Raw genomic sequence first — 24,889 nt, 5'->3', positions numbered from 1 at the left:
AGCCCTAGTGTTACTCAAAGCATGACAATTAGAAACTTACTTTTGTCCCTTTTAAAGTTCAGGATCTAGAAGCACCAACTTTTTAACTTTCTTCCTAATAATATTCAAAGATTACACAAAGGAATGTCAGTCAGGCAATGCTCAGCTTTCCAAGGTCTGACTTATTTCTAGGAATTAACTATGGAGCAAGTTTTGTTTAGAGAGTGTTGATACAGGCTGTATTTTCTGTTGTGACTGCCACTAAATTATGTGAAAAAAAAAAAAAAAAACAACTGATGCACATTGTTCTGGCTTTGAAGATCTGTAATATATTTTTCTGTGAAGAACGCCTCGTGAAAGTTCATCCTCCGATGGCCCCAAGGCTACTATACACATTTTGTGATTCACATAATCGCCATTTCAGACAGTCCACTTGAAGGTTAGTTTCAAGGCACCAAAGTACAAACTCTCATTACCAGCACTTTCTCTTCAGAATCAACTTTTCAAAACAGAAAAGTAAGGCAAGGGGAGCAAATCCATGAATAATCTGCCAATCACACATCTTCCCCAAACAGCTGAAAGTCTGTCATGAAGCATGTTTAAATTAAAACTACCCAGATGAAAACAGATGGTGCTCTGTCACATTTCCCGCCTGACTGAAAGGCTCGGCTGGGGAAGGAGCTGTCATTTACGTGTCCTCTGACTCTACAGACAGCAGACTCTGTCCTCCTCCTCTCCCTCCCTCCTGCTCCTCCTTCCCTTATTCTCTACTTCTTCCATCCCTTCCTACCCATCCCCCGTCAGACAGGTAAAATCTTACATCCCCCAATGCTGATCTCAGTGCAGTCGATTTACAGCATGAACCAGCAGGCAAATAGAGGGTCCACTGAGTGGCGCGGAATGAAGCATCCAGCCACAGACAGAAAGCCAGTCCTCTATAAGTGGGCCACGTGGTACTTGAGGCCACTGACGTCTGCATGCAGCCCCGTAACCACCATTCCTCCTGAGTCTCTCCAGATACAGTTCGTAGGCTTGCCTCAGTGGCTCTCTACTAGTGTTTCCGCATTAGGCATTATCAACGCGTTTCAGAAACTGACAGTAGAAGATTAATGCACTCATAACTATCAAAGAGGAGTTTTCACTGATCTCAAATAGCTGCCTTTCCTCCCATGGCCCACCCCCCTGCACCATCCGATTCACACTTACTCACGAAGGCTTCCTCATCCGTTGGCAAACGCACTGACATGCAGAAGTACGTATCAGACTGTAAAAGAAAGGAGGACACAAATTCAAATTAAACTGCTGCTAATGAAGAAGAAATAACTTGTAAAAGCATGGGCTCTGTGACTGAAAAAGGACTACTGGTCCAGTGTGGTGAGGTTATCTGTCAAATGTCGAGTGCCAGGTGAATGCAAGGGCTAAGTATAGAACTTAGGTACTCTAAACATTTTTCTATGACTCTCTTCTAAATGCTACTTATAAAATCCCATATATAATCCTATTTGTAAAATGATGCTAAATCCTATTAAAATAAATTTATGAGTAATATTTCTAGTACTGTCACAGTTAAAAGGCAACATTTTAAACACTTCTCCAGAAACAGTAAAATATTTCAATGCATTTGATTTTAAGATGTAGGAATTAATTTTGACCTTCTTTGCTATATGCATAATTAAATATTTAATTTCCAGAATTATTTTATTAAATTATTAATTTAACAGAATTAAAATATTAATTTCAAAGACACTGTGAATAAAGAGTGGTTTTAATACATATATTTGGTTGTTCTCCCTTTAAAATTTTTACGTAGAAGAAATCAACATTAATTCAAGTTATTCTTTCTTTTCCAGTTATCAGTCTCTTATCTAAGTTGCTATTTTCCACTATTAAATATACTGAGAATAAGATTTTATTGATAAAAACTGCAAAGTAAGGATAATGGGGATCTGTTGATCCGTGCATTCACTTTCTTAATGAATCCATATGCAGTGAAGCATGTGCTGTGATTGGTAATATACCCCATACAAATAGAGACTGAACCCATTTAATAACTCATACTGCACAGTGGTGGAATCAAGAGACTCCACAAACATGGACAGAGATCATCTGAGTTTCTTTAAACCTACTAGTCAGCGCCACAACTGTGAAATTTGAACCTCTTTTTTCACTTCTGTGTTGCAAGGAGATTCAAATACACATCAAACAAATATCTTAAAATTATAAAAATTACAGAAATACGATTCAGTCTTTATCATTACTTTTGTATACACTATTTCTTCTAGTTGAACAAACTGCTTCATTTCTTAACAGGCTTTATTATTACGTAGGTTCACTTTTATTTTGGTTAGAAGGAAACAGGCTGGGAGATGTTGAAGGCTTCACAGCAAGAAGGTTAAGCCACATAAATGCTGGAGATGTAGCTTCTGTATCCAAAACTTAAGAAATATACTAGCAAAATATTAATAATGCTTAAAGATCTTACAATCACATACAAGATTACTCATGAATATTTTCCTATCTTTGAATTACTGATGTTATAAACAGACCTATTCTGTTCTAACAGAAATAGTAATAAATTCAAGATTCCCTTCTATTTGATCATCCTGAGCTATGACTATTTCAGGACTGAAAGATATTAGTGGCTACTATCGTTGCTGTTGTGGGCTTTCCTGGTGGCTCAGACAGTAACGAATCTGCCCACAATGCGGGAGACCTGGGTTTGATCCCTGGGTTGGGACGATCCCCTGGAGAAGAGAATGGCAACCCACTCCAGTATTCTTGCCTGGAGAATCCCATGGACAGAGGAGCCTGGCGGACTACAGTCCACAGGATTGCAAAGAGTAGGACACGGCCGAGCGACTAACACACACACATAGCTGCTGCTGCTACTACTTCCAGCCAACAGTTACTGAATTCTTCTTATGTGCCAGGCATGGTTCTCAATGGTTTATGTGTATTATACCATTTAATAACAAAAACAATCCAATACGATAGGTGTGTGCGTGCTCAGCTGTTTCTGGCTCTGTGCAACCCCCATGGACTGTAGCCCGCCAGAGCTCCTCTGCCCATGGGATTTCTCCAGGCAAGAATACTGAAATGGGTTGCAATTTCCTCCTCCATGGGATCTTCCCGACCCAGGGATCAAACCCAGGTCCTCTGCATTGGCAGGTGGATTCTTTACCCCGAGTGCCACCTGGGAAGCCCTAATGCGATACAGAGATACTCCTTTAAAGATAGTAGGAGTAGTAACCAGCATCTTTATGAGCAAGGACTGCTCGAAGCACTTTACATGTACTGTATAACTCCTTCCATCCTTAAAACATTCCCACGATACAAGTGCTACTATTATCCTCATTTCACAGATGAGGCAGACCAAGGTCTAGGTAACTACCAATCACTCTAGCCAAAACCTAGCAGTATGCAGATCGACTCCTGGACCCCTTTCAGTGCAGTTACTTTAGAAGGCTGGCGACTGTAAATCCTTCCTCTGCCTCTGTGCATTGTAAATCTTCCACCCAGAACTGTCTTTTCACATCAAGGAGATAATTCTGCCCCAGTTTTTGGCCACTGGCTGCCTTGCTCTAATTTACATCACTGCCTCCTGTCATAACGATCGGACCACTTGGCTTTTCCTCTGGAGAAGTGCCAATCAACAAATCCAGATGGCCTAGTCACCTGGACTAACTACCTTAGCCCCCTCAGGGCCTTTCCTTTTCATTGCAGCGAAGTTGAACTCAACTCACGCTGGACCTCCAATAGTTTTTACTGAAAAACAAAACGAAACTATCCTTCCCACTTTAACCAGTGACCATGTGCATTAACGAGTGAAGAAGCTGGGATCTGAACACAAGCAGAGTGCCTTAGGCACTACAGGTCACTCAAAGCGATACAAACAATCAATGACTTAGAAGCAAATGCCAATCAAAAGTAAATTTAAAGTCACTAAGTAAACACTTATAACAAGAAAGGAACCAAAGGTTGCAATGAAAAGCAAACCAAAGAGAAGTTCTTTTAAATTTGAACTTCTAATTTGGGGGTTTTATTTTACCTTTGATTTTATCATAAGCCACCCTCAAGCTGTTTTTGGAATAGACAAGTTACAGGAGTAGAGAGGTATGTCAAATTCAGCAAGTTGGTTCTTTCGATTAAAAACAAAAAACTAAAAAACTAATTAGATGTAACTAATAATGGTTCAGTCAGTTCAGTTCAGTACAGTCGCTCAGTCGTGTCCCACTCTTTGCAACCCCATGGACTGCAGCATGCCAGGCCTCGCTCTCCATCACCAACACCCGGAGTCCACCCAAACTCATGTCCACAGAGTCAGTGATGCCATCCAACCATCTCATCCTCTGTCCTCCCCTTCCCCTCCCGCCTTCAATCTTTCCCAGCATCAGGGTCTTTCCAAATGAGTCAGTTCTTCACATCAGGCAGTCAAAGTATTGGAGTTTCAGCTTCAGCATCAGTCCTTCCAATGAATATTCAGGACTGATTTCCTTTAGGATGGACTGATGCAGAATAAACAGAACTACTATTTATACTCACAATGGATGAGAACCACATGTAATTCTTGCTCTTATCATCCTTATCATCAGTTGCATAATTTTAAATGACTGAATAACTCGAGAATGTCTTTCTTATATAGATTTTTATTTCTTGCTTAGAGCTTCCCTAATAATAAGAATGTGTTCAAATTTCAAATGTTTCTTTTCTATTGTGTTAAAGCGAGGTTTCTTTTTTTAAAAGAGAGGAAAGATGACAAAGGTCCTCCACAGGATAAACAGTACCCTACAAAATTATTTTTGGAGAGTCTATATTAGACACTGCATCAATGGTCTACCATGCTCCATCATATGCCCCATTTTCAAGATAAGAATAATTCTGTTAGAAAAAAGGTAAGACTCTTCTTTTTTTTAAAATGAGCACATTAAAAAGTACAATGTGTATCAGATCAATAATTAGCCTTCAGCTGAAAGCTCTGAAGATCACAGCTCAATAGAACAAAGAATAACAGAAAAATAATTATTCTTCTCTCTGCAACTATAAAAAGTATCAGTGATTTTGTTCTGAAGTATTCTGATGCCACAGTTTGGTTCCTAGAATTAAGTTGAAAGCTCAAGTTCTTTGAAGAAATGTTCCTAAGGGTCACTTACATGGTTCAGTGGGAGAAGCCAGATCTTCAAGGTCTGTCTCCCTTAGGGTGGCTGAGTATAAAAGTAAGCACGCTTTTGTGTTACTTTATTTTCTTCTCACAATTATGCTGTGAGGAGGTCTAATAGGCACTGCACCTTTTTTATAGAAATGAAGACTTTCACAGAAAGGTTATCGATCCACCTAAAGCCAAGTAATTAGGGTCAGAATTAGGACTAAAAATCTTCAAATGTATGTCTTCCAGATGATTAGAAATAACTACGCATCTTTCTTGTCACTTGCTTGCCATGAAGTTTTTACCCTGTTAAACTGTGATTCTGGGGAGTCTTTCAACCTTCATATCTCCATTTTTCTATGAGACTAAGTCCTATATTTTCGGAGAAGGCAATGGCACCCCACTCCAGTACTCTTGCCTGGAAAATCCCATGGAGGGAGGAGCCTGGTAGGCTGCTGTCTATGGGGTCGCACAGAGTCAGACATAACTGAAGTGACTTAGCAGCAGCAGTAGCAAGTCCTATATTTTAAATAAAATTTAAGACTCTTCTTAAATAAATGAGTAACTTTTTTATAAGATACGTAATTTCTTTAAGAATGGATTAGACAATGGCCTTTGCCAAACTACTATAAGCTTATCATAAGGGGATGAGAAAGATTATTTAGGTCATTACAAAATACTGTTTCATCAATATAGGTTAATTTCTATAGCAGGTCACCAAGAATGGATAGTACTTTCAATTCTAGGCTGTAAGCAGTGAGTGGTCAGTTTAAGACCATACTGACATGTAATCACATAGTTACCTACAACCAACTCTCTGATGAGAAACTTTTTTTTTAAAGCAAACCCTCGTGAGGGAACAATATTAAAAAAAAACACTGTATTGATACATCTCTCAAAGTGATAAAATTATTATATCAGTGATAAAAGTAACCAATTGTGATATTTTTCAGGATGAACACCAAAAACGATATTTAACAGTATTCTGATCAGGTAAACAGACCCCACAATCTCTATCATTCAACATTACAAAATATTCAACTGATTTAAACATATGATCAGTACTTAGCATATGATACCTTGTAAAAGGTAGAACATTTATTGAGCCTTCTAACTTCATTCTGTTAATAGAAACTTCCATCATAATGATTTATCATGATAGCATCACCAGGTAGGCATTATAGACATTACTGTAAAGATGGAGGGAATTCTGTGGTGGTCCAGTCGTTAGGACTCTGTACTTTCACTGCCAAGGGCCTGGGTTCGATCTACAGTAGGGAAACTAAGATCCCACGAGACATGCAGTATGGCCAGCAAGTAAATAAATAAAGATGAGAAAACTGAAGCTCAAGAAGGTCACTTGCAATTAAAAAGCAATAATTCTTAAGAAACTTACAAAATAGAATTTGACCCCAGTTTACTAAAGCACTTCTCTTTCCGCTATAGAAAGATAGCTATCAAAAAGGTTGTTTTTCAAATCTCTCTAATGTTTGAAAAGGCAATGTCAGTTCTCAGACACAGTGTCGTTGTTCATTTGATTAATGGGATAAGTAAAGAAATCAAAGAAATAAAATTTAAGAAGTTTTAGCCCAAGTCCTCTAAATTTTCAAGAGTACCTGCAAACATTTCATGAGAGCTTATTGACAAACTGCGGCGAACTACAGCCACAACTATTTAATTTTGTCATCATTTTGTTTTTGTAAGGTAAAGCAATTTGAAAACCGACACGTAATTCAGATCAATGTTTCTCTCCAACACTTTCTAACATTCTGGAGACACAAATACAGCACCTAACTGCCATTGTAATAGTTTTTTTCATTTGAACACACTGTCCTAGAAAGGATGCTTCTATAACTCAACCTAAACTACCAGTGCAACCGTTCACAATTTTCCATACATCATCATCACGAGTCCTCTTTTTCAGTCTGTAGGAAGAACGCTGTATCTGCGCTCCGTGCCAGGGGACTATCTGTAAAATACTGCAGATTCAGACTGCTCACATAAGGCTCAGATGCACAAAAAGAGAGAGATAACGTGAATGTACCTAGCCATGTCTCCCCTTGCTATCTTTTATGGCACATCAGCCAAATCTGAATCGGGAGGGATATGATATTGCTGATGCCTCTTTACTGCTGCTGTTGGGAACTATCCAAGAAAAGCACATTTTCCTGACAAAAGAGGGTAGTGTGGTAGAAATGAAAAAGAAGGAAAACACTTATTACTAAAGAACTCCCATTCTATTCTATTATTAACCATCTTAAGCCAAGGGGTCTCACGTAGACAACAGAGATTAGTAACACTTCACTTACAACATTTAAGAACAAAATGTTCTTTATTTTGATTTAGTCATTTGTGAGACAGAGATGCAGGGAATTCTACAGAACAAGTAGTTAATAAAATTAGCTCCTTATGTAAATTTACATGGGACAGACAAAACCACCTGTATACTATTGCACATGAAAACTATTCACATAAAACCAGTAATTTTTGTTTTGGGAAACCAGAGGTACCATTCAGATTCGAGTGTTGAGCACAATCACTTGATCCTGTTTGGATAATATTCTCACGCGCCTTTTATTGTTCAGGCTTAAAGAATCCCCGCAGACTACTTTCTAAAGGAGACTATGCATTGTGATGATACAACAGACGTAGAAACAGACAACACGACCGAGCTTCACCTGAATATGGCCCTTTTGCTTGTATCTGTGGCTATTTGCAAGTTGGCTGTTCTCTGGTAGTGGGCCTTAGAAATGTTATACTGTGAACTAGGTGTCTGGTAACTTTCCTCAGGTATCCTTTGTGACAATAACCAAAGCAGGGCAACCATCTCATGGTGGCAACGGTGACTCTCTGCCTTAGAGTGATTACCCACAGAGCAGGTAGTATCCCTCCTAACTCAGACCATGCACAGTTTAAATCTGATCGAGACAAGCTACATAGGACCCATTAAGCCCTATATTTTACATAGTACCTATTAGCATTCAAATAGCTTGAATTCTGCAAAGTAGTAGAGAAAACCTCAGGAGCTGACACCAGAGCTGTCAGGCCAACAAGAGAAAAGTACAGAAAGTGATCAGGCCTGTTAGATAAGAATTTTGGTTATGAGAGAAAGAGAAAGCTTTCTTGTCTAACTGGCCTCTTTTTAATTGATCCAGACAGATAATAGAATCAAACTGCTATTTCCCAAAGCAATTTTAATACATGCAAAGTAAGTTTATACTGACTCAGTGGTGTTTGTACTGTCAACGTTTTCCTAGAATAAAAGAAAGCTCAGGCAAAAGAAAAGTGGGCAAAGCAAGTATAACTGTTCTGGTGTCAAAAATTCAGGCTTAAAAAAATCTACCTCTCTGACATCAGAATTTAAAGACACTTAATTACAGATAAAATTCCTTAAACTCTCACTTTTGAATGCAGGCTATTCTAATTTTCCTTTTCCTAATGTCTTTCTCTTACCATATAAATGAGATATATGTTCTCTACTTGGTAGGCTCTGGCAGAATAACCAGAGTTTATGTTAAAACACTCCCAAATGACTAAAAAGAGAGTGCTTTCCAAAATTCTCTACTTTGTTCCTTACCATCTAAGCAATGCTCCATCCTCACCAACTTTTTGGATGTTTGTCTCAATCTACAACACAATCTTATTGTAAAGGGCTTCCCTTGGTGGCTCTGCTGGTGAAGAATCCGCCTGCAGTGCATGAGACCTGGGTTCGATCCCTGGGTCGGGAAGATCCCCTGGAGAAGGGAGAGGCTACCCGCTCCAGTAATCTGGCCTGGAGAATTCCATGGACTGTATAATCCATGGGGTTGCAAAGAGTCAGACACGACTGAGCGACTTTCAATTTCACAACAATCTACAACACAATCTGTTGTAATAATGTCTGCTAGCATCCTAAGTATTTAGAATAACACCTGGCATACACTGGAAGCTTTATAAATAAATACTGGTTGGATTCTGTATGTACCTTCCTCTTTGGCTGGCTGGCAATAAACACACAGTTTAAGAAAGGCTGAACTGAAACCTATATTACAGATGCCACCTAATTAGGGTTTTATACAGCATCACTTTTTCTTATGAATTTTATCCTTCAGTTGATTTATCCCAGAATCCCATTTGCATTTTTAAACTATAATCACACTGGGCTGACGATGACAAGATTCTCAATGCCAAGTAGTTCCAATGGAAGCTTCTTTCCTGGCAAGAGCTTTTCTGTGGGAATTAGAAATCTGTGCAAGCAAACGAGGAAGGAAAAAAAAATATTTTGGTGAGGGAACATCTGTCTTGGAGTGCTCACACGCTTTCATTTAAGAGGAAGCAAAGGGAGCACACTAATAATGGGCTATAATTAATCTCCCAAGCACAACAGGTGGTGACAATGGCTGCATCCTGGTTGGCTTCCTGGTTGCCAGGGGGTTACGTGAGAGGAAACTCCCGCTCTGAACAGGCGTTGCTGCGGACCTGAACACTCAGTCTCCCCCCAGCTTAAAGCCAGTGGTTCATGCTTTTCACTACATTTCCTGTAATACGAAAGCAGTCCATTTTCTGAACCTTCTGCCAACCTAACTGCTCCCCTGCATGTTTCTCCCCTTTGGCACAGATGGTTGGGAACTGACTCTGTCCAATCTGTTTGGAGATGCTGCGGAACAAAAAAGGGCTTCCCAATCACTATCCCCCAAACACCGGATTTCTTACTAAGTGGTTTACATCTGATCTGGGGACAAGAGAGCGAGATGAAAGAGAAGCTCTAGACTTGGATGGCTCTGTCAGCTCATTTATTAAATGAGTTGTATTCTACTCTCCTAAAGTTTAAAATGAATCACCAAAGTGGTATCCACAGTTTCCATCAGATACCAAAGTGGTATTCACAATTTCTGTTCTTTTGGCGTCTGCTCTCATACATCTTGCCGTAGTCATCTCATTAATGTTTACCTACCTTTTCCAGTAGTCATGTATGGATGTGAGAGCTGGACTATAAAGACAGCTGAGTGCCGAAGAACTGATGCTTTTGAACTGTGGTGTTGGAGAAGACTTTTGAGAGTCCCTTGGACTGCAAGGAGATCCAACCAGTCCATCCTAAAGGAAATTAGTCAACGGAAATATTCATTGGAGCGACTGAGGCTGAAGCTGAAACTCCAATACTTTGGCCACCTGATGTGAAGAACTGACTCATCTGTAAAAACCCTGATGCTGGGAAAGATTGAAGGCAGGAGGAGAAGGGGAGGACAGAGGATGAGATGGTTGGATGGCATCACTGACTCAATGCACACGAGTTTGAGTAAACTCCAGGAGTTGGTGATGGACAGGGAGGCCTGGCATGCTGTGGTCCACGGGGTCGTAAAGCATTCGACACGACTGAGTGAATGAACCGACTAACTGATTCACACTCCTCTTCTAAATAAACCACATCTGGTTCCCTAGCAGCCATTCTGTTATCATGGCCCCAAGAAACAGGGCAGGGCCAACGCTAGCTAAGACAAGAGAAAACATGACATAGCAGACTGCCCTTCCAGGCAGGAGGAGGAGATAAAAGAAAGTGTCTGGTTAAGGAGAAATTGATTTCACAGTCACAGATGAGGTGGCAGAGTTCACACCAATAAAAGGAACAGAGTCCATAGGCCCTGTCCATCTGGGATCTCTCACGGTCCAACGCCATTCATACAAGATCACCCCTTTCCTGTACACTCAAGATATTACCCTCACAAATGAAAAAGGGAGGAGGGGAAACAGCCCAATCAAAAGTTGAGCAGATTGTCTTGACCCCAAAGAGAGTGGGGTGATACTATTGATACTATTAAGGCTTTCTTCCCTTGCTACCCAGAGGGTCAGGCAGGGGCTGAAGAAAGTAAGATCAACTTTAAAAATTAAAATTCTATTTTCTTTGCATACTTGAAGACTAGAGTGCAAACTGAGACTGCTTCACACATAAGCAAGTAATAATTTATAAATTAATGTATTAATTGTATTTTTACTTTTTGTTATGCATTGATAACTGGTATCAGCAAAGTGTTAAGTTGACTGATAGGTTTCTTGAAGAAGAAAAGATGTAAAATATGCAAATTATCTTATAAAGCTCAAGTATTTTTATGTACTCATGCTACCTATCAGCAGAATTTTTGGCCTGAAAGATGATTAGTTTTTTTCATTTTATTGTGGCACTTAAAATTGGTACAAAGATTTTTAGGAAAGCAATACGGCAACACACACACGAGAAAACCGTTTTTCCCTTAGAGTGAACTGAGCATACAGTCATCAGGACATATCACAAAGGTCACAGTAAATCAAATATATGCCACCTGAGTCATATGTAGGAGGTCTAATCAAATGCTAATCATCACTAAGAATAAATCTGCAAATGACAGAAGACCAATGGCTTAAGCTAACAGAGATGTAGGCTTTCACGTACTAAGTCCAGAAGTAGGACAGATGTAAGAATGGTTATCTCATGCAGCAGCTCAACAATATCATCCAGGAGCTAGGTTCTTTCCATCTTCCAGCCTTGCCATATTCAATATATTGCTTTCTGTCTGTAAAATTCTTTCCTCATGGTCACAAGAAGGGTTGCAGCAGCTTCCAGTATCACAGTCTCACAGAGCAGTTCCCCAAGGCCAGCAGAGGGAGAATCTCTTCCTTAAAGTCCTTTTCAAAAGCAAAACTTTCCCCAAAGCACTTCACCTCCAGCAGAAGCCCCTTCACATCTAAATGGCCAGAACTGTGTCACAGGCCCGTCTCTAAACCAATCGGTTGCAAGGAAGCCTAATCAAGATTCATTTTCTGGGCTAAGGGAGGCCAATGCTGGAACAAAACTGGGGTTCTGTTAGCAAGAAAGGGAGGAGATGTATGTGGGCTAGGCAACCAATATGTCCTGACAAACACATTTCTGAAAGCAAAAACAAAGCCTTCAAAATTCTAAATTTAACCAGAAGTAGATCATCTGTGGGCAACTTGGTCCATTTCAACATATTAATCTGCAATGGTTCAGAATATTTGGAACCCTGTCTTACTGGCTAATAAAATAACTAGGTCAAAACTGCATTTTCAATTGGACATTTTCTGCTACATCTCTTAACTAGATGCGACAAGGCATTTAGATATAGGGATCACGAATGGATAAAATACAAATTCCCAGTTTGGCAAGCCTGACGATCTCGAGGGAAATGAGACATGGAAAGCCAGTTCAAATCTAAATTAAATAAAGGCAACTGTGCCTTCTGAAAACTGAACTCCTTTCTTCAGAATAACAGGTATAACCAGCGGAGGGTACTTATGTTTATGGATGAAGTCATATATTTAAATATAACGATCAAGCCATTCTGCTTCTCCCCACCAAGTAGCAATTCCGTGACTTATTCATTTTCCTTAGACTTACAACTCATAAAGAAAACATCACAACAGATTTGCATCCTTGCCTTGAACTGCTAAGAGGAACTATATAATCACATATAAAAATATTCTTTGGAATGTTCTCTGCTTTTCCCTTTGACTTCATAAACATCTATTTCAACATCAGGCCATTACAATAAGGCTTCTTGTTTGCTAGTCTGTCTCCTGCTATTGGACTGTGTTTCAGAGCTGAAACCCTGACTTATTCTTATTTGTATTCCCAAAGACAACCTGGCATTAGCACTAGGTCTGCAGCGAATGTTGGCCGAATTAGTTTGTTGAATTTTGCCATGCTACATCACTAATAACCTTTCATAAAGGACCTATTTCTACAAAAATAGATCCAGAGCATTGACTCATTTTTTCCCTTCAAAAATTTTATTTCTGCTTTTTTGAACCCAATTTAACCACTGTAATTTTCCAACTTCCATTGAGAGACAATATTAATTCAAGACAAGGAATGATGCTACAAAGGTTGACTTCTCTTTGCACTGAAACTCCCTGGGGTGAACACCTGTCATAAAGCTAATGGGCTTATTATTACAATGAAGCAAATAGCTGTAGAAACTGCAAATGTCCATTTTCCAAATATGGTTTTACTTATCATAAGTTCATTTTACATTATAGACCTAAAGACAGCACTTCAGTGCATCCTTCTTTAAGCCAGTTTGGAAACTTCTTAACACAAATGAAAAAGTAAATTCAATGTTTTACAATGAAATTCAGCTTTGTTTTCTTATATTTTCTCAGATACACATACTCATATAAACATACAGCATGATAAGTACAATAAAATTAAGTAACCCTAAATTATCATCAATGTATAATTAGGTTTATATAGTCAGTGGCCCTCAGTTGATGTGAAAGGAAAACTTAATCTTCTGTATCCAGCAGTTTATAGAATATAAACTATAAACAATATAAACTGAATTCAAGAGTGATCAAATAGTTTACGGGGTAAACTTTCTTTTTATAGCAATATTCCAATGACAAATTCCAGAGGAATGACAGAATTAGAATACTCATGATATGTGACTTCTAATGAACCCAGGCAATGATAAATATCCACGGTTGCTAAAACCATAGATGAAAAGTTGATAGGTAACTTTACAGTGAATTAATCAATCTCACCATTCCTAACTTAATAAGAATAACATCGTAAGAAGAGGGACAATCAGACATTATATGCTTTCTGTTGGTACTATATAACATCACCTATGAAATATTCTTGCCAAAACCCTAACCTAAATCTGCTCAAGCCTTTGGCTGTATCAGTATAAGCAAACAAAAGTCAGAGGGACATGTTAAATGATACTTGAGTGATGCAGTCAGCAAATCCTAGAATGCAGGAAACCCTTCAGGACAAGCACCCTAAAGGAAAAAAAAGAGACAAATGGAATCTCAAGATTCCTAAAAGAGACAGGATTAAGATTTACCATGTGGACTACATTTGAATTCTGATGCAAACAAACCTACATTTAAAAATATACACCATCAAAGAAACTTGATGCTGACTAGATACTTGGTGATATAATGGTAATAATGGTGATTGTGATTACATTTAAAAATGAAGTATTCACCTTTTGAAAATACATAACAAAGTATGAAATGATGTCTAGGAGATACCTGAAAATAATTCAGTGTGTGTGTGTGAGTATGTGTGTGTGTGTGTGTGTGTGTGTGCACGCACATTGGGGAGGAATCAAGTAGAGGACTATGGATAAAACAAGAATGACCGTGTGCTGATAACCACTGATGGGTACATGTGGACGCATTATACAAGCTCAACAATTCTGTATATATTAGAAATTTTCTATTTAAATGCTTAAAACTAGAAGATACAGTTTGTCCCCAAGAATCCTGGATACCAACCTACCAACCAATTAATGTAACAGCCAGCAAACTGATTCTATATATTTTGCTCCTGGGAGATAACATTTGAAAGGAAAAGCTCTTTTCTTAGAATCTAATGAAGGAAACAAAGCTCACCACTAGGAAATGGTGAAGTGCTGAGTAAACTCCAGGAGTTGGTGTGGACAGGGAAGCCTGGCATGCAGCAGTCCATGGGGTCGCAAAGAGTGGGACACGACTGAGTGATGAACTGAACTGAGCTTTGGGTTAAGGGCTGATGAGTGATAATAGTTCAAAGAAAGGACGATCTGGTTCCAGATGGGTCCCTTGGCTGGGCCTAATACTGAGAGGTTCCTCACTACTAACAAGATTAAGCAGAAAGTGGGGGATACAGACAAGATAACAAGAGGACACTTATCTTACACCTTTTAACTCATGTTCAGATTTTAACACTTGTAATGCACACACTTAAAATATTTTACAGATCTTGCCATTTTCTTGTGAATGGCACTGTATAGGGCAGGTGGCATGGCATCATTTCTACAATGGAAGTATTCCTTTTCTGTGTTTACTACTTAAGATATATCAGCCAAGATCCCCTTAGGAAACAGAGGGTACAAATTAAGAGAGCAACTGAAGAGCCAAAGAACCAAGGACACAGCCGCTGGCTAGGTGAAGAGAAGTATGTAAGGTAGGTTGAAATACCCTAGGATTTATAAAGCACTAAGCTTGATGACCGTGAAAGAGGAGAGTGAAAAAGTTGGCTTAAAGTTAAACATTCAGAAAACGAAGATCATGGCATCTGGTCCTATCACTTCATGGCAAATAGATGGGGAAAGAGTGGAAACAGTGTCAGACTTTATTTCTGGGGGCTCCAAAATCACTGCAGATGGTAATTGCAGCCATGAAATTAAAAGACGCTTACTCCTTGGAAGGAAAGTTATGACCAACCTAGATAGCATATTAAAAAGCAGATATATTACTTTGCCAACAAAGGTCTGTCTAGTCAAGGCTGTGGTTTTTCCAGTGGTCATGTATGGATATGAGAGTTGGACTGTGAAAAAAGCTGAGCGCCAAAGAATCGATGCCTTTGAACTGTGCTGCTGGAGAAGACTCTTGCGAGTCCCTGGGACTGCAAGGAGATCCAGCTAGTCCATTCTAAATGAGACCAGTCCTGGGTGTTCATTGGAAGAACTGATGCTGAAGCTGAAACTCCAATACTCTGGCCACCTGATGCAAACAGTTGACTCACTGGAAAAGACTCTGATGCTGGGAGGGATTGGGGGCAGGAGGAGAAGAGAATGACAGAGAATGAGATGGCATCACCGACTCGATGGATGAGTTTGAGTGAACTCCGGGAGTTGGTGATGGACTGGGAGGCCTGGTGTGCTGCAGTTCATGGGGTCACAAAGAGTCAGACACGATTGAGTGACTGAACTGAACTGAAGCTGTTACCCATCATTTCATGGGAAATAGATGGGGAAACAGTGGAAACAGTGTCAGACTTTATTTTTGGGGGCTCCAAAATCACTGCAGATGGTGATTGCAGCCATGAAATTCAAAAGACGCTTACTCCTTGGAAGGAAAGTTATGACCAAACTAGACAGCATATTAAAAAGCAGAGAGATTACTTTGCCAACAAAGGTCCGTCTAGTCAAGGCTATGGTTTTTTCAGTGGTCATGTTTGGATGTGAGAGTTGGACTGTGAAGAAAACTGAGCACTGAAGAATTGATGCCTTTGTACTGTGGTGTTGGAGAAGACTCTTGAGAGTCCCTTGGACTGCAAGGAGATCCAACTAGTTCATCCTAAATGAGACCAGTCCTGGGTGTTCATTGGAAGGACTGATGCTGAAGCTGAAACTCCAATACTCTGGCCACCTCATGCGAAGAGTTGACTCATTGGGAAAGACCCTGATGCTGGGAGGGATTGGGGGCAGGAGGAGAAGGGGACAACACAGGATGAGATGGCTGGATTGCATCACTGACTCAATGCACATGAGTTTGGGTGAACTCTGGGAGTTGGTGATGGGCAGGGAGGTCTGGTGTGCTGTGATTCACGGGGTCGCAGAGTCGGACACGACTGAGTGACTGAACTGAACTGAAGCTGTTACCACTCAAAGATGTATGAGTCAAGAAGAAGGAGAGTCTCCAAATCCAGAAATTGTTACCGCAGGAGATGACATAGTTATGACATAGGGAGAGAACCCTAGTCACTTGCTCAACAGAGAAGGAACTGGGGACTTTCCTGGTGGTCCAGTGGCTAAGATTCCACGCTGTCAAAGCAGAGTGTCTCAGTTCCATCCTTGGTCAGGGAACTAGATCCTACATGCCACCACTAAGACCAGGCACAGCCAAACAAATAAATAAAGAAAAATAAATATCAAATAAAGAAAAGGAACCAAGAAAATAAATACTCTGATGTCATCCTATTGCTTTTCCATCTTTTGCCAGTTCCTCCCACTGACTGAAGGCTGCTAGAAGCCAGAGAGCAAAGGAGCCTGTGGGTGGCACCCATAAAGGTCAGTTGCCCGGAGGAGGCTAGAGTGGAAAGTACACTGAGAGAGGCCAGTGGAGCATGTAGTATACAATGCACATGCTTCGGCATTTCTTAACACGTTAAAAAATGCTCAAACAGAAGCTCAGAAACAAAACGAAGTGACCAAGTCTTCTCTTAGCATCTGAGAGGCCCTGGGCAGAGAAGTAGAGTCTCTCCAAAGGGGAAGACGTCAGATAAACAAAGGTAAGAAGAGGACCTGAGCTAAAAAAATTGCGTTTGAACAAAACCCAGAGAGGGGAGTAAGTGTGGTGGAAGCAGAAATAAGCTGGTGAATGGACAAACAGGCACAAAGGTGACATTTTAGGGAATTCTGGAAAAGGAAGTTGGATAAATCTGAATTAAGCCAGATAATAAAAGAGCTTGGGTGATGATGAGAACTTAGATTTGATCTGTTTAGATGTGACGTCGGTCAAGGTGAATGAGTTGAGATGTGGGCCATAAAACCATGAGTGTAGTCATTTAGGAAGAACACTGATGGAACTGAGGATGAGCAATGAGGATACAGTGGGAGGGGGATGCCAGTGGAGTCTGGAACCAAACCAGGAGATAGCTGCTACCAAATCAGGTAAAGTCTGTAACAAGAAGGGGCTTCCCTGGTGGCTCACTAGCAAAAGAATCCATCTGCAATGCAGGAGACGCAGGTTCGATCCCTGGGTTGGGAAAATCCCCCGGGGCAGAAAATGGCAAACCGATCCAGTACTATTGCCTTGGAAATTCCATGGAAAGAGGAGCCTGGCGGGTTACAGTCCATGAGGTCACAAAAGAGGCAGACACGACTTAGGGACTAGACAGCAGCTGTTCATGGGGGAGTGGCAGTGGAAATCCACTCATTCTCCAGCCACGCGTTCACAGTCTATCTATCCCACAAATGGATGCTGAGGCTTCCGTTAGTGACCTGGACGAGACCTGGAGGATACAACGGTGAGCAAAGACAGATGTGTTTCCTTCTCTTACAGTCTTCAGTCTGAAAGAAAAGAATGAATGGAATAACGACATGAGCAAAGGTAAAAATCGCAGTTGTGAGGATATTCTGAAACAGAGGCAGGAGGAGCTGTGGGAGCTATGACAGCTCTCTGAAAGGCAGGAGTGGGGAGGAGACAGAGGGGGTGGTTAGGAAAGGCTCTCCAAGAGAATGAGGCTTAGGTTGAGATCTGAAATCTGGGAAGGCGTTACCCAGGGCAAACAGGGAGGGGAGAGCGAGCACGGCAAGGACACAGCAAGGAGCCAGGAATGGAGAAGGACAGGGAATAAAGAAAGCCACTGGCTCAGGACAAAGAGGCAAAAATCTGGAAGACAGAGCAAAAGAAGAAATGGAAAGAATCATACATACCTAGAATACAGACCATTAAGGAGGTAAAACAGTCTAATGTGGTTCCAACCATTTTAAGCAAGGAGATGAGATATTTAACTACCGAAATCAGTCTGTACCTGCCAATGCGCTCTGTGCCTTGACTGAAGAACACAGCCCATTCTTCATAAATATTTATTAGGCACTCTGCATGGAATTGGGCATACAGCCTTAGCTAGGCAGACAACACTTAGTATATCATAGGAGTCATCACCCTACTTGCTTTCCTACGTGTCCCCAGGAGCAGAAGAAAACAGGTACAGATTCAAGGAAGATCTACTAATCAACAGATATTCACTGGGTACCTTTCCTGTGCAAGACATGATATAAAACACTGCGAAAATAATACCTTGTCTGTAGGAGAGGTATGAGCTGGCTTCATTTCAATGTAGATTATATTTGTTTGCTCAGCATGAGCATTAACTGACAAAAATATGCACCAAGATTGAATCAGATGCAGTCATTAGTTTCAGAGAGCCTTTCTCTAAGCAGAACAGATTTAAAACATGAGAATGAATCACGGCAAGTGACAATCCAATAGGTTTATCAGAACAGTATAAATCATGGTAGCACTAGACCAGATCTCTAGTGGGAGATCAGTCAGGTTCATGGGGAAAGGGACCCAGATTCTGTACTTTAATGGGGCAAGATTTCACTAGGTGAAGAAGGCCGCTCTCGCCTCTGCACTCCCAAGATGACCAACAAAAGAAGGAACAAAGGTCATGCCAAAAAGGGCCACGGCCATGTGCAGCCTACTTGCTGCACCAGCTGTGCCCGACGCGTGCCCAAGGATAGGGCCATTAAGAAGTTCCTCATTAGGAACATCGTAGAAGCCGCAGCCATCAGGGACATTTCTGAAGCGAGTGTTTTTGATGCCCGTGTGCTTCCCAAGCTGTGTGTGAAATTACATTACTGCCTGAGTTGTGCCATTCACAGCAAGGTAGTCAGGAATCGCTCTTCGGAAGCCCGGAAGGATCGAACACCTGCACCCCGATTTAGACCTCTGGGTGCAGCCCCATGTCCTCCACCAAAGCCCATGTAAGGATCCAAGTCCTTAAAGACTGAAAGAAATATTGGTTACTATGAAAGGACAATAAAATGGAAATTACACACACACAAAAATAGGTGAAAGATTCAGGGCAAACAAATTACAATAAGCAGAAAGAATAACGTCAGGGGATTCAAAGGCATCTATTGGTGGGAATAATAAATAGGCTGAGTGTGGTAGAAAATAGGGAACTCAGAAAAAAGAAAAGCAGGAAATAAGAAGAAAAGTGATTCAGATGGGGACCACAGGGCAGAGAATTTAAAAAAAAAAAAAAGGACTAGGAAATGTATTTGATTAGAATAAGGAGTTGTTGAAGATTTCTAAATAGGAGAACAGCATGACCAGAGACGATTAAGAAAATCGCATGGAATGAAAAACAGCAATAAGATAATGGAATGGTTTAAGAGCACGAGATCTAGAGCCAGTCTTGCCTGAACTCGAGCCCAGACTTCCCCACAGCTATGACTTGCAATAAAAATGAGCTACTGATAAACACAATGTCGTGGGTGAATCACAAAAGCAGCATGCTAAGCGAGAGAAGCCAGACACCAAACACACTGCTGCGTTACATCTACATGCATGCCTATAAAAGGCTAAACCAGTGATGGGGCCATCAGCAGTGCCCAGGGGATACAGGAGGGGGTGAGGACAGGCATGTGAGGGGGAACGACGGGGCATGAGGGGACGCCTGGGGTGAAACAAACGTCCTTTATCATGTCTTCCTGGCAGTTACACAACTGCATATTATTTGCCAGCATTCATCAAGTTGTAGACTTAAAATTGGTGAATTTTTAGGTAAATTATATCTCAAATAAGCTGACAGAAATGAAAATACCATGCAGGAATAAAAAGTTAGGTAGTAGTTAAAATGAAAACATTGAACCTCAGAATATTTCTTCCATATGAAAAGCACAGCAGCAGAGGACTCCTAAGTCATGATCCATGCGGAGACACCCAAAAGGCTACAGCCACGTGTGTGTGTGTGTGTGTGTGTGTGTGTGTGTGTAGACACCCAAAATGCTACAGCCACTGGTGTGTGTGTGTGTGTGTGTGTGCAGAGACACCCAAAATGCTACAGCCACTGGTGTGTGTGTGTGCGCGCGCACGCGGAGACACCCAAAATGCTACAGCCACTGGTGTGTGTGTGTGTGTGTGTGTGTCCAAGCACATGCTTAGGAATACTGGGGCAGAACAGGAAACACTCTTGATACGAAGATAATTTCCCTCCTTTCTAAAAAAATTAATCAAATAATCTTTGGAACACAGCATCATTTTTAGGCTCAGGGAACAGAATGATGAACAAGACAGGTAAGTCTTTCCTCTTAAGGAACTTGACAGTCTATCTCAAGAAAGATGCAGGTGGAGATGATGTTTCAGTGAAGAGTCATGAAATGGAGATTTGTTCCTCTAGTGATTAATAGTCAGATGGAATTCAGATTTCTCCCCCAGGCCCACAAAAGTAATACTGTAAATAATGGCTGGCTAACAAGGCTCGTTTATTCATTTGCATTACACAATAGGTTAGGTGCATTATAGTGACTGCTGTACATGAGTATTACAATGATTATTTTATAAAATATAATAAAATGTTGGTTAGATTATTTTATAAAACTTTATGTTTAAAAACGAACTCAGAAAATGGTTTGGCAGACAGATATTTAGAAAAGGAAGAGTTGGAAAAATCATTTCAATCTTGTTTACATTTCAATATTTGAGCAAAATTTCTATAAAATTTTATATATGTCTGAGTTAACTCTACTAATACTTATATATTTTCAATAATATGCTTGGATTTCATTATTAGCTTCAAATATACTTTAAAAAACTCATTCTAAATCAATGATTTCTTGAATTGACATCACAATGAAGACTCTCAATCATTCAATTTAATTAATGTCCTCCTTCATAACATAGTGATTCACAGGTTTGCAAATGTATTAAACCATAATACATAGGTTTTAGACGTTTTATTTTAAAAATACAAGAAAACGAGCTTGGACTCATATATTTGTCAAATTTTTTTGGACAACTGACATGTTTTTTTTTTTTAGTCTTGGGGAATACATGTTGTGGGAAGTGAGGAAATAAGTGACATGGAGTCTTCCAATGGCAGCACACGTGGAAGCATTAAAAGAGTGCTAGATTTGGCTTTTACTTGCTGCAGTGGCACTTCAAATTTCTTTGGCTATTGTAGAAGGTTTTCAGGTCACCACAAACAGAAGTGAAAAGAAAATACTGTGGCCAGTAACTGTGTGGAGTACCTTATTCATTTCAACTGACTCCTGCTACAATTGATTGAAGGACTAAAAGTCCCCTTATGCCTAACAGCCGTGGGCTTCTAGACCCAAGCTCACTGTGCTGATCAACTAAACTCTAGGTAGAAGATAGAACACTATATACTTCTAGCAGAGTCAAAGAATTCATGTTGAATTCATGTTGAGTAAGATAAATTTTTTACTCTCAACTCTGAACTATTCAGGGCGGGAACTTAATTTCCTCACCCTTGAGCACAATTTTCCCCATTTTGTATTATGGAGCGGTTATGACTGCAGAAAAACAATACAGAGACTATTTGTTAACTTCTAAACTTGTTTGACCACACTACAATCACTTCTTTCTTGCATTTGCCCAGGCTACCACGGTATCTTCTTTCTTGCATCTACTGTGTCTGCCTTTAAAGTCCAAGGCAAGTAGATGAAACCACAACAGTAAAATATCTGTGAATACTGCCTTAGCATCTATGAAAAATACATTAAGGAAAGAAGGTTGTATCTTAACATGTCCAAAATGGGGAAGCTAAATATTATAGCTAATATCAATTGTAGAAACAGTAAGGTAAACAGAATTTGCATCCTCATAGCAAAAGAATAATTCAGCTGGAAGCAAATGATTAACCATAGTTCAGTACAGCTTACCACAAAATGAAAAACTTTTATTTCCATAAACAGTAAAGGCTAAAATATTGTAGTGATATTTTTCTGCCTGCATTGAATTTGACTTCAGCTTTTGTTAAGAGTTTGTTGTTCTGTTTTGGATTCTATTTCTGAATTAAAATATTTAAAAATAATCTAGTAAAGTTTTTTCAGTCTTATGTAAAATTATTAAATAAGGGTGTTAAAGTGTTAACTGTGTGCACCTCTGAGATCCATGAGAGGAAATACTCTAATCTTGCAGAAACATCATTTGCCCTTTGTAAATCGACGTTGCCATGGCCAGTGTTTTCATTTAATACTGTATGAGCTGAGTTGGGAGGATGATGCAGCATACAGAGCCAATGCACTCCCTGTTTTTATGTATGTTCCTCTTCAAAAATGCTCTGAGGTTTGTTGGAGGCGGTGACTTTTGCATGCTAAGACAGAGCCATGCCTTAAAGGTGTACATCAGATTTGTCCCTTTATACATGATTAAGTAGAATACCTTATCTGTGAAAAGCAATCTGTGCCTGGAAAGAGTATGTTCTGCACTTCTGCTTAAAGAATACAACATTCATGTGGAATGGCTCCAAATGTTCCTCTTCAATAGGGTTACTGAAATATTAATTCAGACTACATAAATCTGAAAATAAGTGAAGAAAGAGGATTTTTTCTGGGGGCTAATAAGTGCAAAGAGCATCACTTTTCTTGCTAATGTGGAAAGATATGCATGGTTGCTTTCCGCAAATATCTTCAGACTGACTATAATAGAAGAATGACCCCCTACAAATCTGGCTCTATTTGTTTCTAAACGTTTCTACCAAATTTCCTAAATTCTTTCATTAATCAGGCTCTCTTAACAGCACTGTTGCAAAGCAGAGAAATAGGAATTAAAAATTTATCAATTAGAGGCATTGTGTGGAAAACCCCTCTAGAGATTTCTGGAATATTAGGGGTTTATACCAAGAAAGTAGATGATTCTTTTTGTTGGCATTCTTTTTCCTGGTGATATTGTTTGTTTCTCTGTTAAATTTTAGCAACTATAAAATAGACGTGCTCTTAATGATAAGATAATTTGGATATGTACTAAAAAATCTGTTGTCAGACTCCTCCACTGCCTCTCCAAGGGAACCAGAGTTTACAAGCTTACAGTGCCTTTTTCCAACTTCCTCCATGCTTGTACAAAAACGTATATCCAAACAGACCCATATATATAGACATTTTATTATTCATTTTTATTAAGACAGGGTCACACTCTGCACATGACTCTGCAGTTTGCTTCTCTCACTTAATGCACGATGACAGTTCTTCTAAGATAAGACAACAGACCCATCTTAGTTTTACACTTAATGCATAATATTCTAAGGGCTTCCCTGGTGGCTCAGACAGTAAAGAATCTGCCCACAGTGCAGGAGACATGGGTTCGATCCCTGGCTCAGGAAGATCCCCTGGAGAAGGGAACGGTTACCCACTCTAGTATTCTTACCTGGAGAATCTCATGAACAGAGGAGCCTGGCGGGCTGTAGTCCACGGGGTCGCAAAGAGTCAGACACGACTGAGTGACTAACACTTCCCTTTACTGCATAATATTCTATAGAATGATCTCTCACAATTATAAGGATACAAATATTTTTACTTTAAAAGATAATGCCAGATAATTTTATTAAAAAGATTGTGGCAATGCATTCTCCACCAACAATGTATGAGCCTACCCATGTCTTTTAAACCTTATAAGCTCTATTATAGCTCTTTTTTAATATATTTTGCCATGTTAATGAGTAAAAAATACGGTATTTTCTTCTCTTTAGTTTTTTATGATTCTTTTTTATGATGATTAACAGGGTTTAAGACTTTTCCATTCTGTTAATTTAAAACTAATATCCTTCATTGCTTCCGGGTGGCTTGCCTTCTCAGTAGTCTGTGGGACTGCTTTATGTATTTGGCATATTAGTCTTTTCTCTGTCATGTTTTTACTCATTCTCAGTCTATTCTTGGTTAAATAATTCTTACCTTTAAAAGTTTGTGTGCATGTATATATGTTTTTTTTTTTCTGTTTGTTTTGTTTTGTTTTACCTTTCTAGCTTGGAAAATCCCATGGATGGAGGAGCCTGGTGGGCTGCAGTCCATGGGATCGCGAAGTCGGACACGACTGAGCAACTTCACTTTCACTTTTCACTTTCATGCATTGGAGAAGGAAATGGCGACCCACTCCAGTGTTCTTGCCTGGAGAATCCCAGGGACAGAAGAGCCTAGTAGGCTGCCATCTCTGGGGTCGCACAGTCGGACACAACTGAAGCGACTTAGCAGCAGCAGCAGTGTCTTCTATAGTTAGTGGTCTGTTCAGTTTTTTAAATATATTTTAGGTCAATCTGGATAGCTAATTATTTTCTAGAAAATCACCATTTCCTCAAGATTATAAAACATACCAACAGAGGTACAAATAATATCTAAAATGTTTTCTTTATACTTACAAATAATATATAATTTTTGTAGTTTTTAGTCTTTAGTTAGGCTTGCCATGAGCTTATCCATTTTAATGAATATTCAAATAAGTGGTTTATTATTTCATTTATATTATTATTTGACCTATTTTATAAATATCAGCTTCTATCTTTAATCTTTCTTTTTGCTGATTTAACTGCTGTTTTCTTTTTTTAAGTTGAATTATCTA

At 39.7% G+C, this 24,889-nt stretch overlaps 1 protein-coding gene across 13 annotated transcripts in view; it reads right to left on the bottom strand.

The window, feature by feature from the left end:
• The window catches only part of PAM (peptidylglycine alpha-amidating monooxygenase), a 173,311-nt gene that overhangs the window by 132,938 nt on the left and 15,484 nt on the right, over positions 1 to 24,889 (bottom strand). For all 13 annotated transcript variants that reach the window (XM_068980032.1, XM_068980033.1, XM_068980034.1 and 10 more), the window contains exon 3: positions 1,186 to 1,243. In XM_068980032.1, the coding sequence (XP_068836133.1) occupies positions 1,186 to 1,243 (58 nt within the window). The remainder of the gene's footprint in view (positions 1 to 1,185; positions 1,244 to 24,889) is intronic.

This window comes from Capricornis sumatraensis, chromosome 9, assembly GCF_032405125.1.
Source record: "Capricornis sumatraensis isolate serow.1 chromosome 9, serow.2, whole genome shotgun sequence".
Lineage (NCBI taxonomy): Eukaryota > Metazoa > Chordata > Mammalia > Artiodactyla > Bovidae > Capricornis > Capricornis sumatraensis.
Note: the sequence above shows the minus strand (reverse complement) of the source record. Positions and strands in the feature narration are given on the sequence as shown.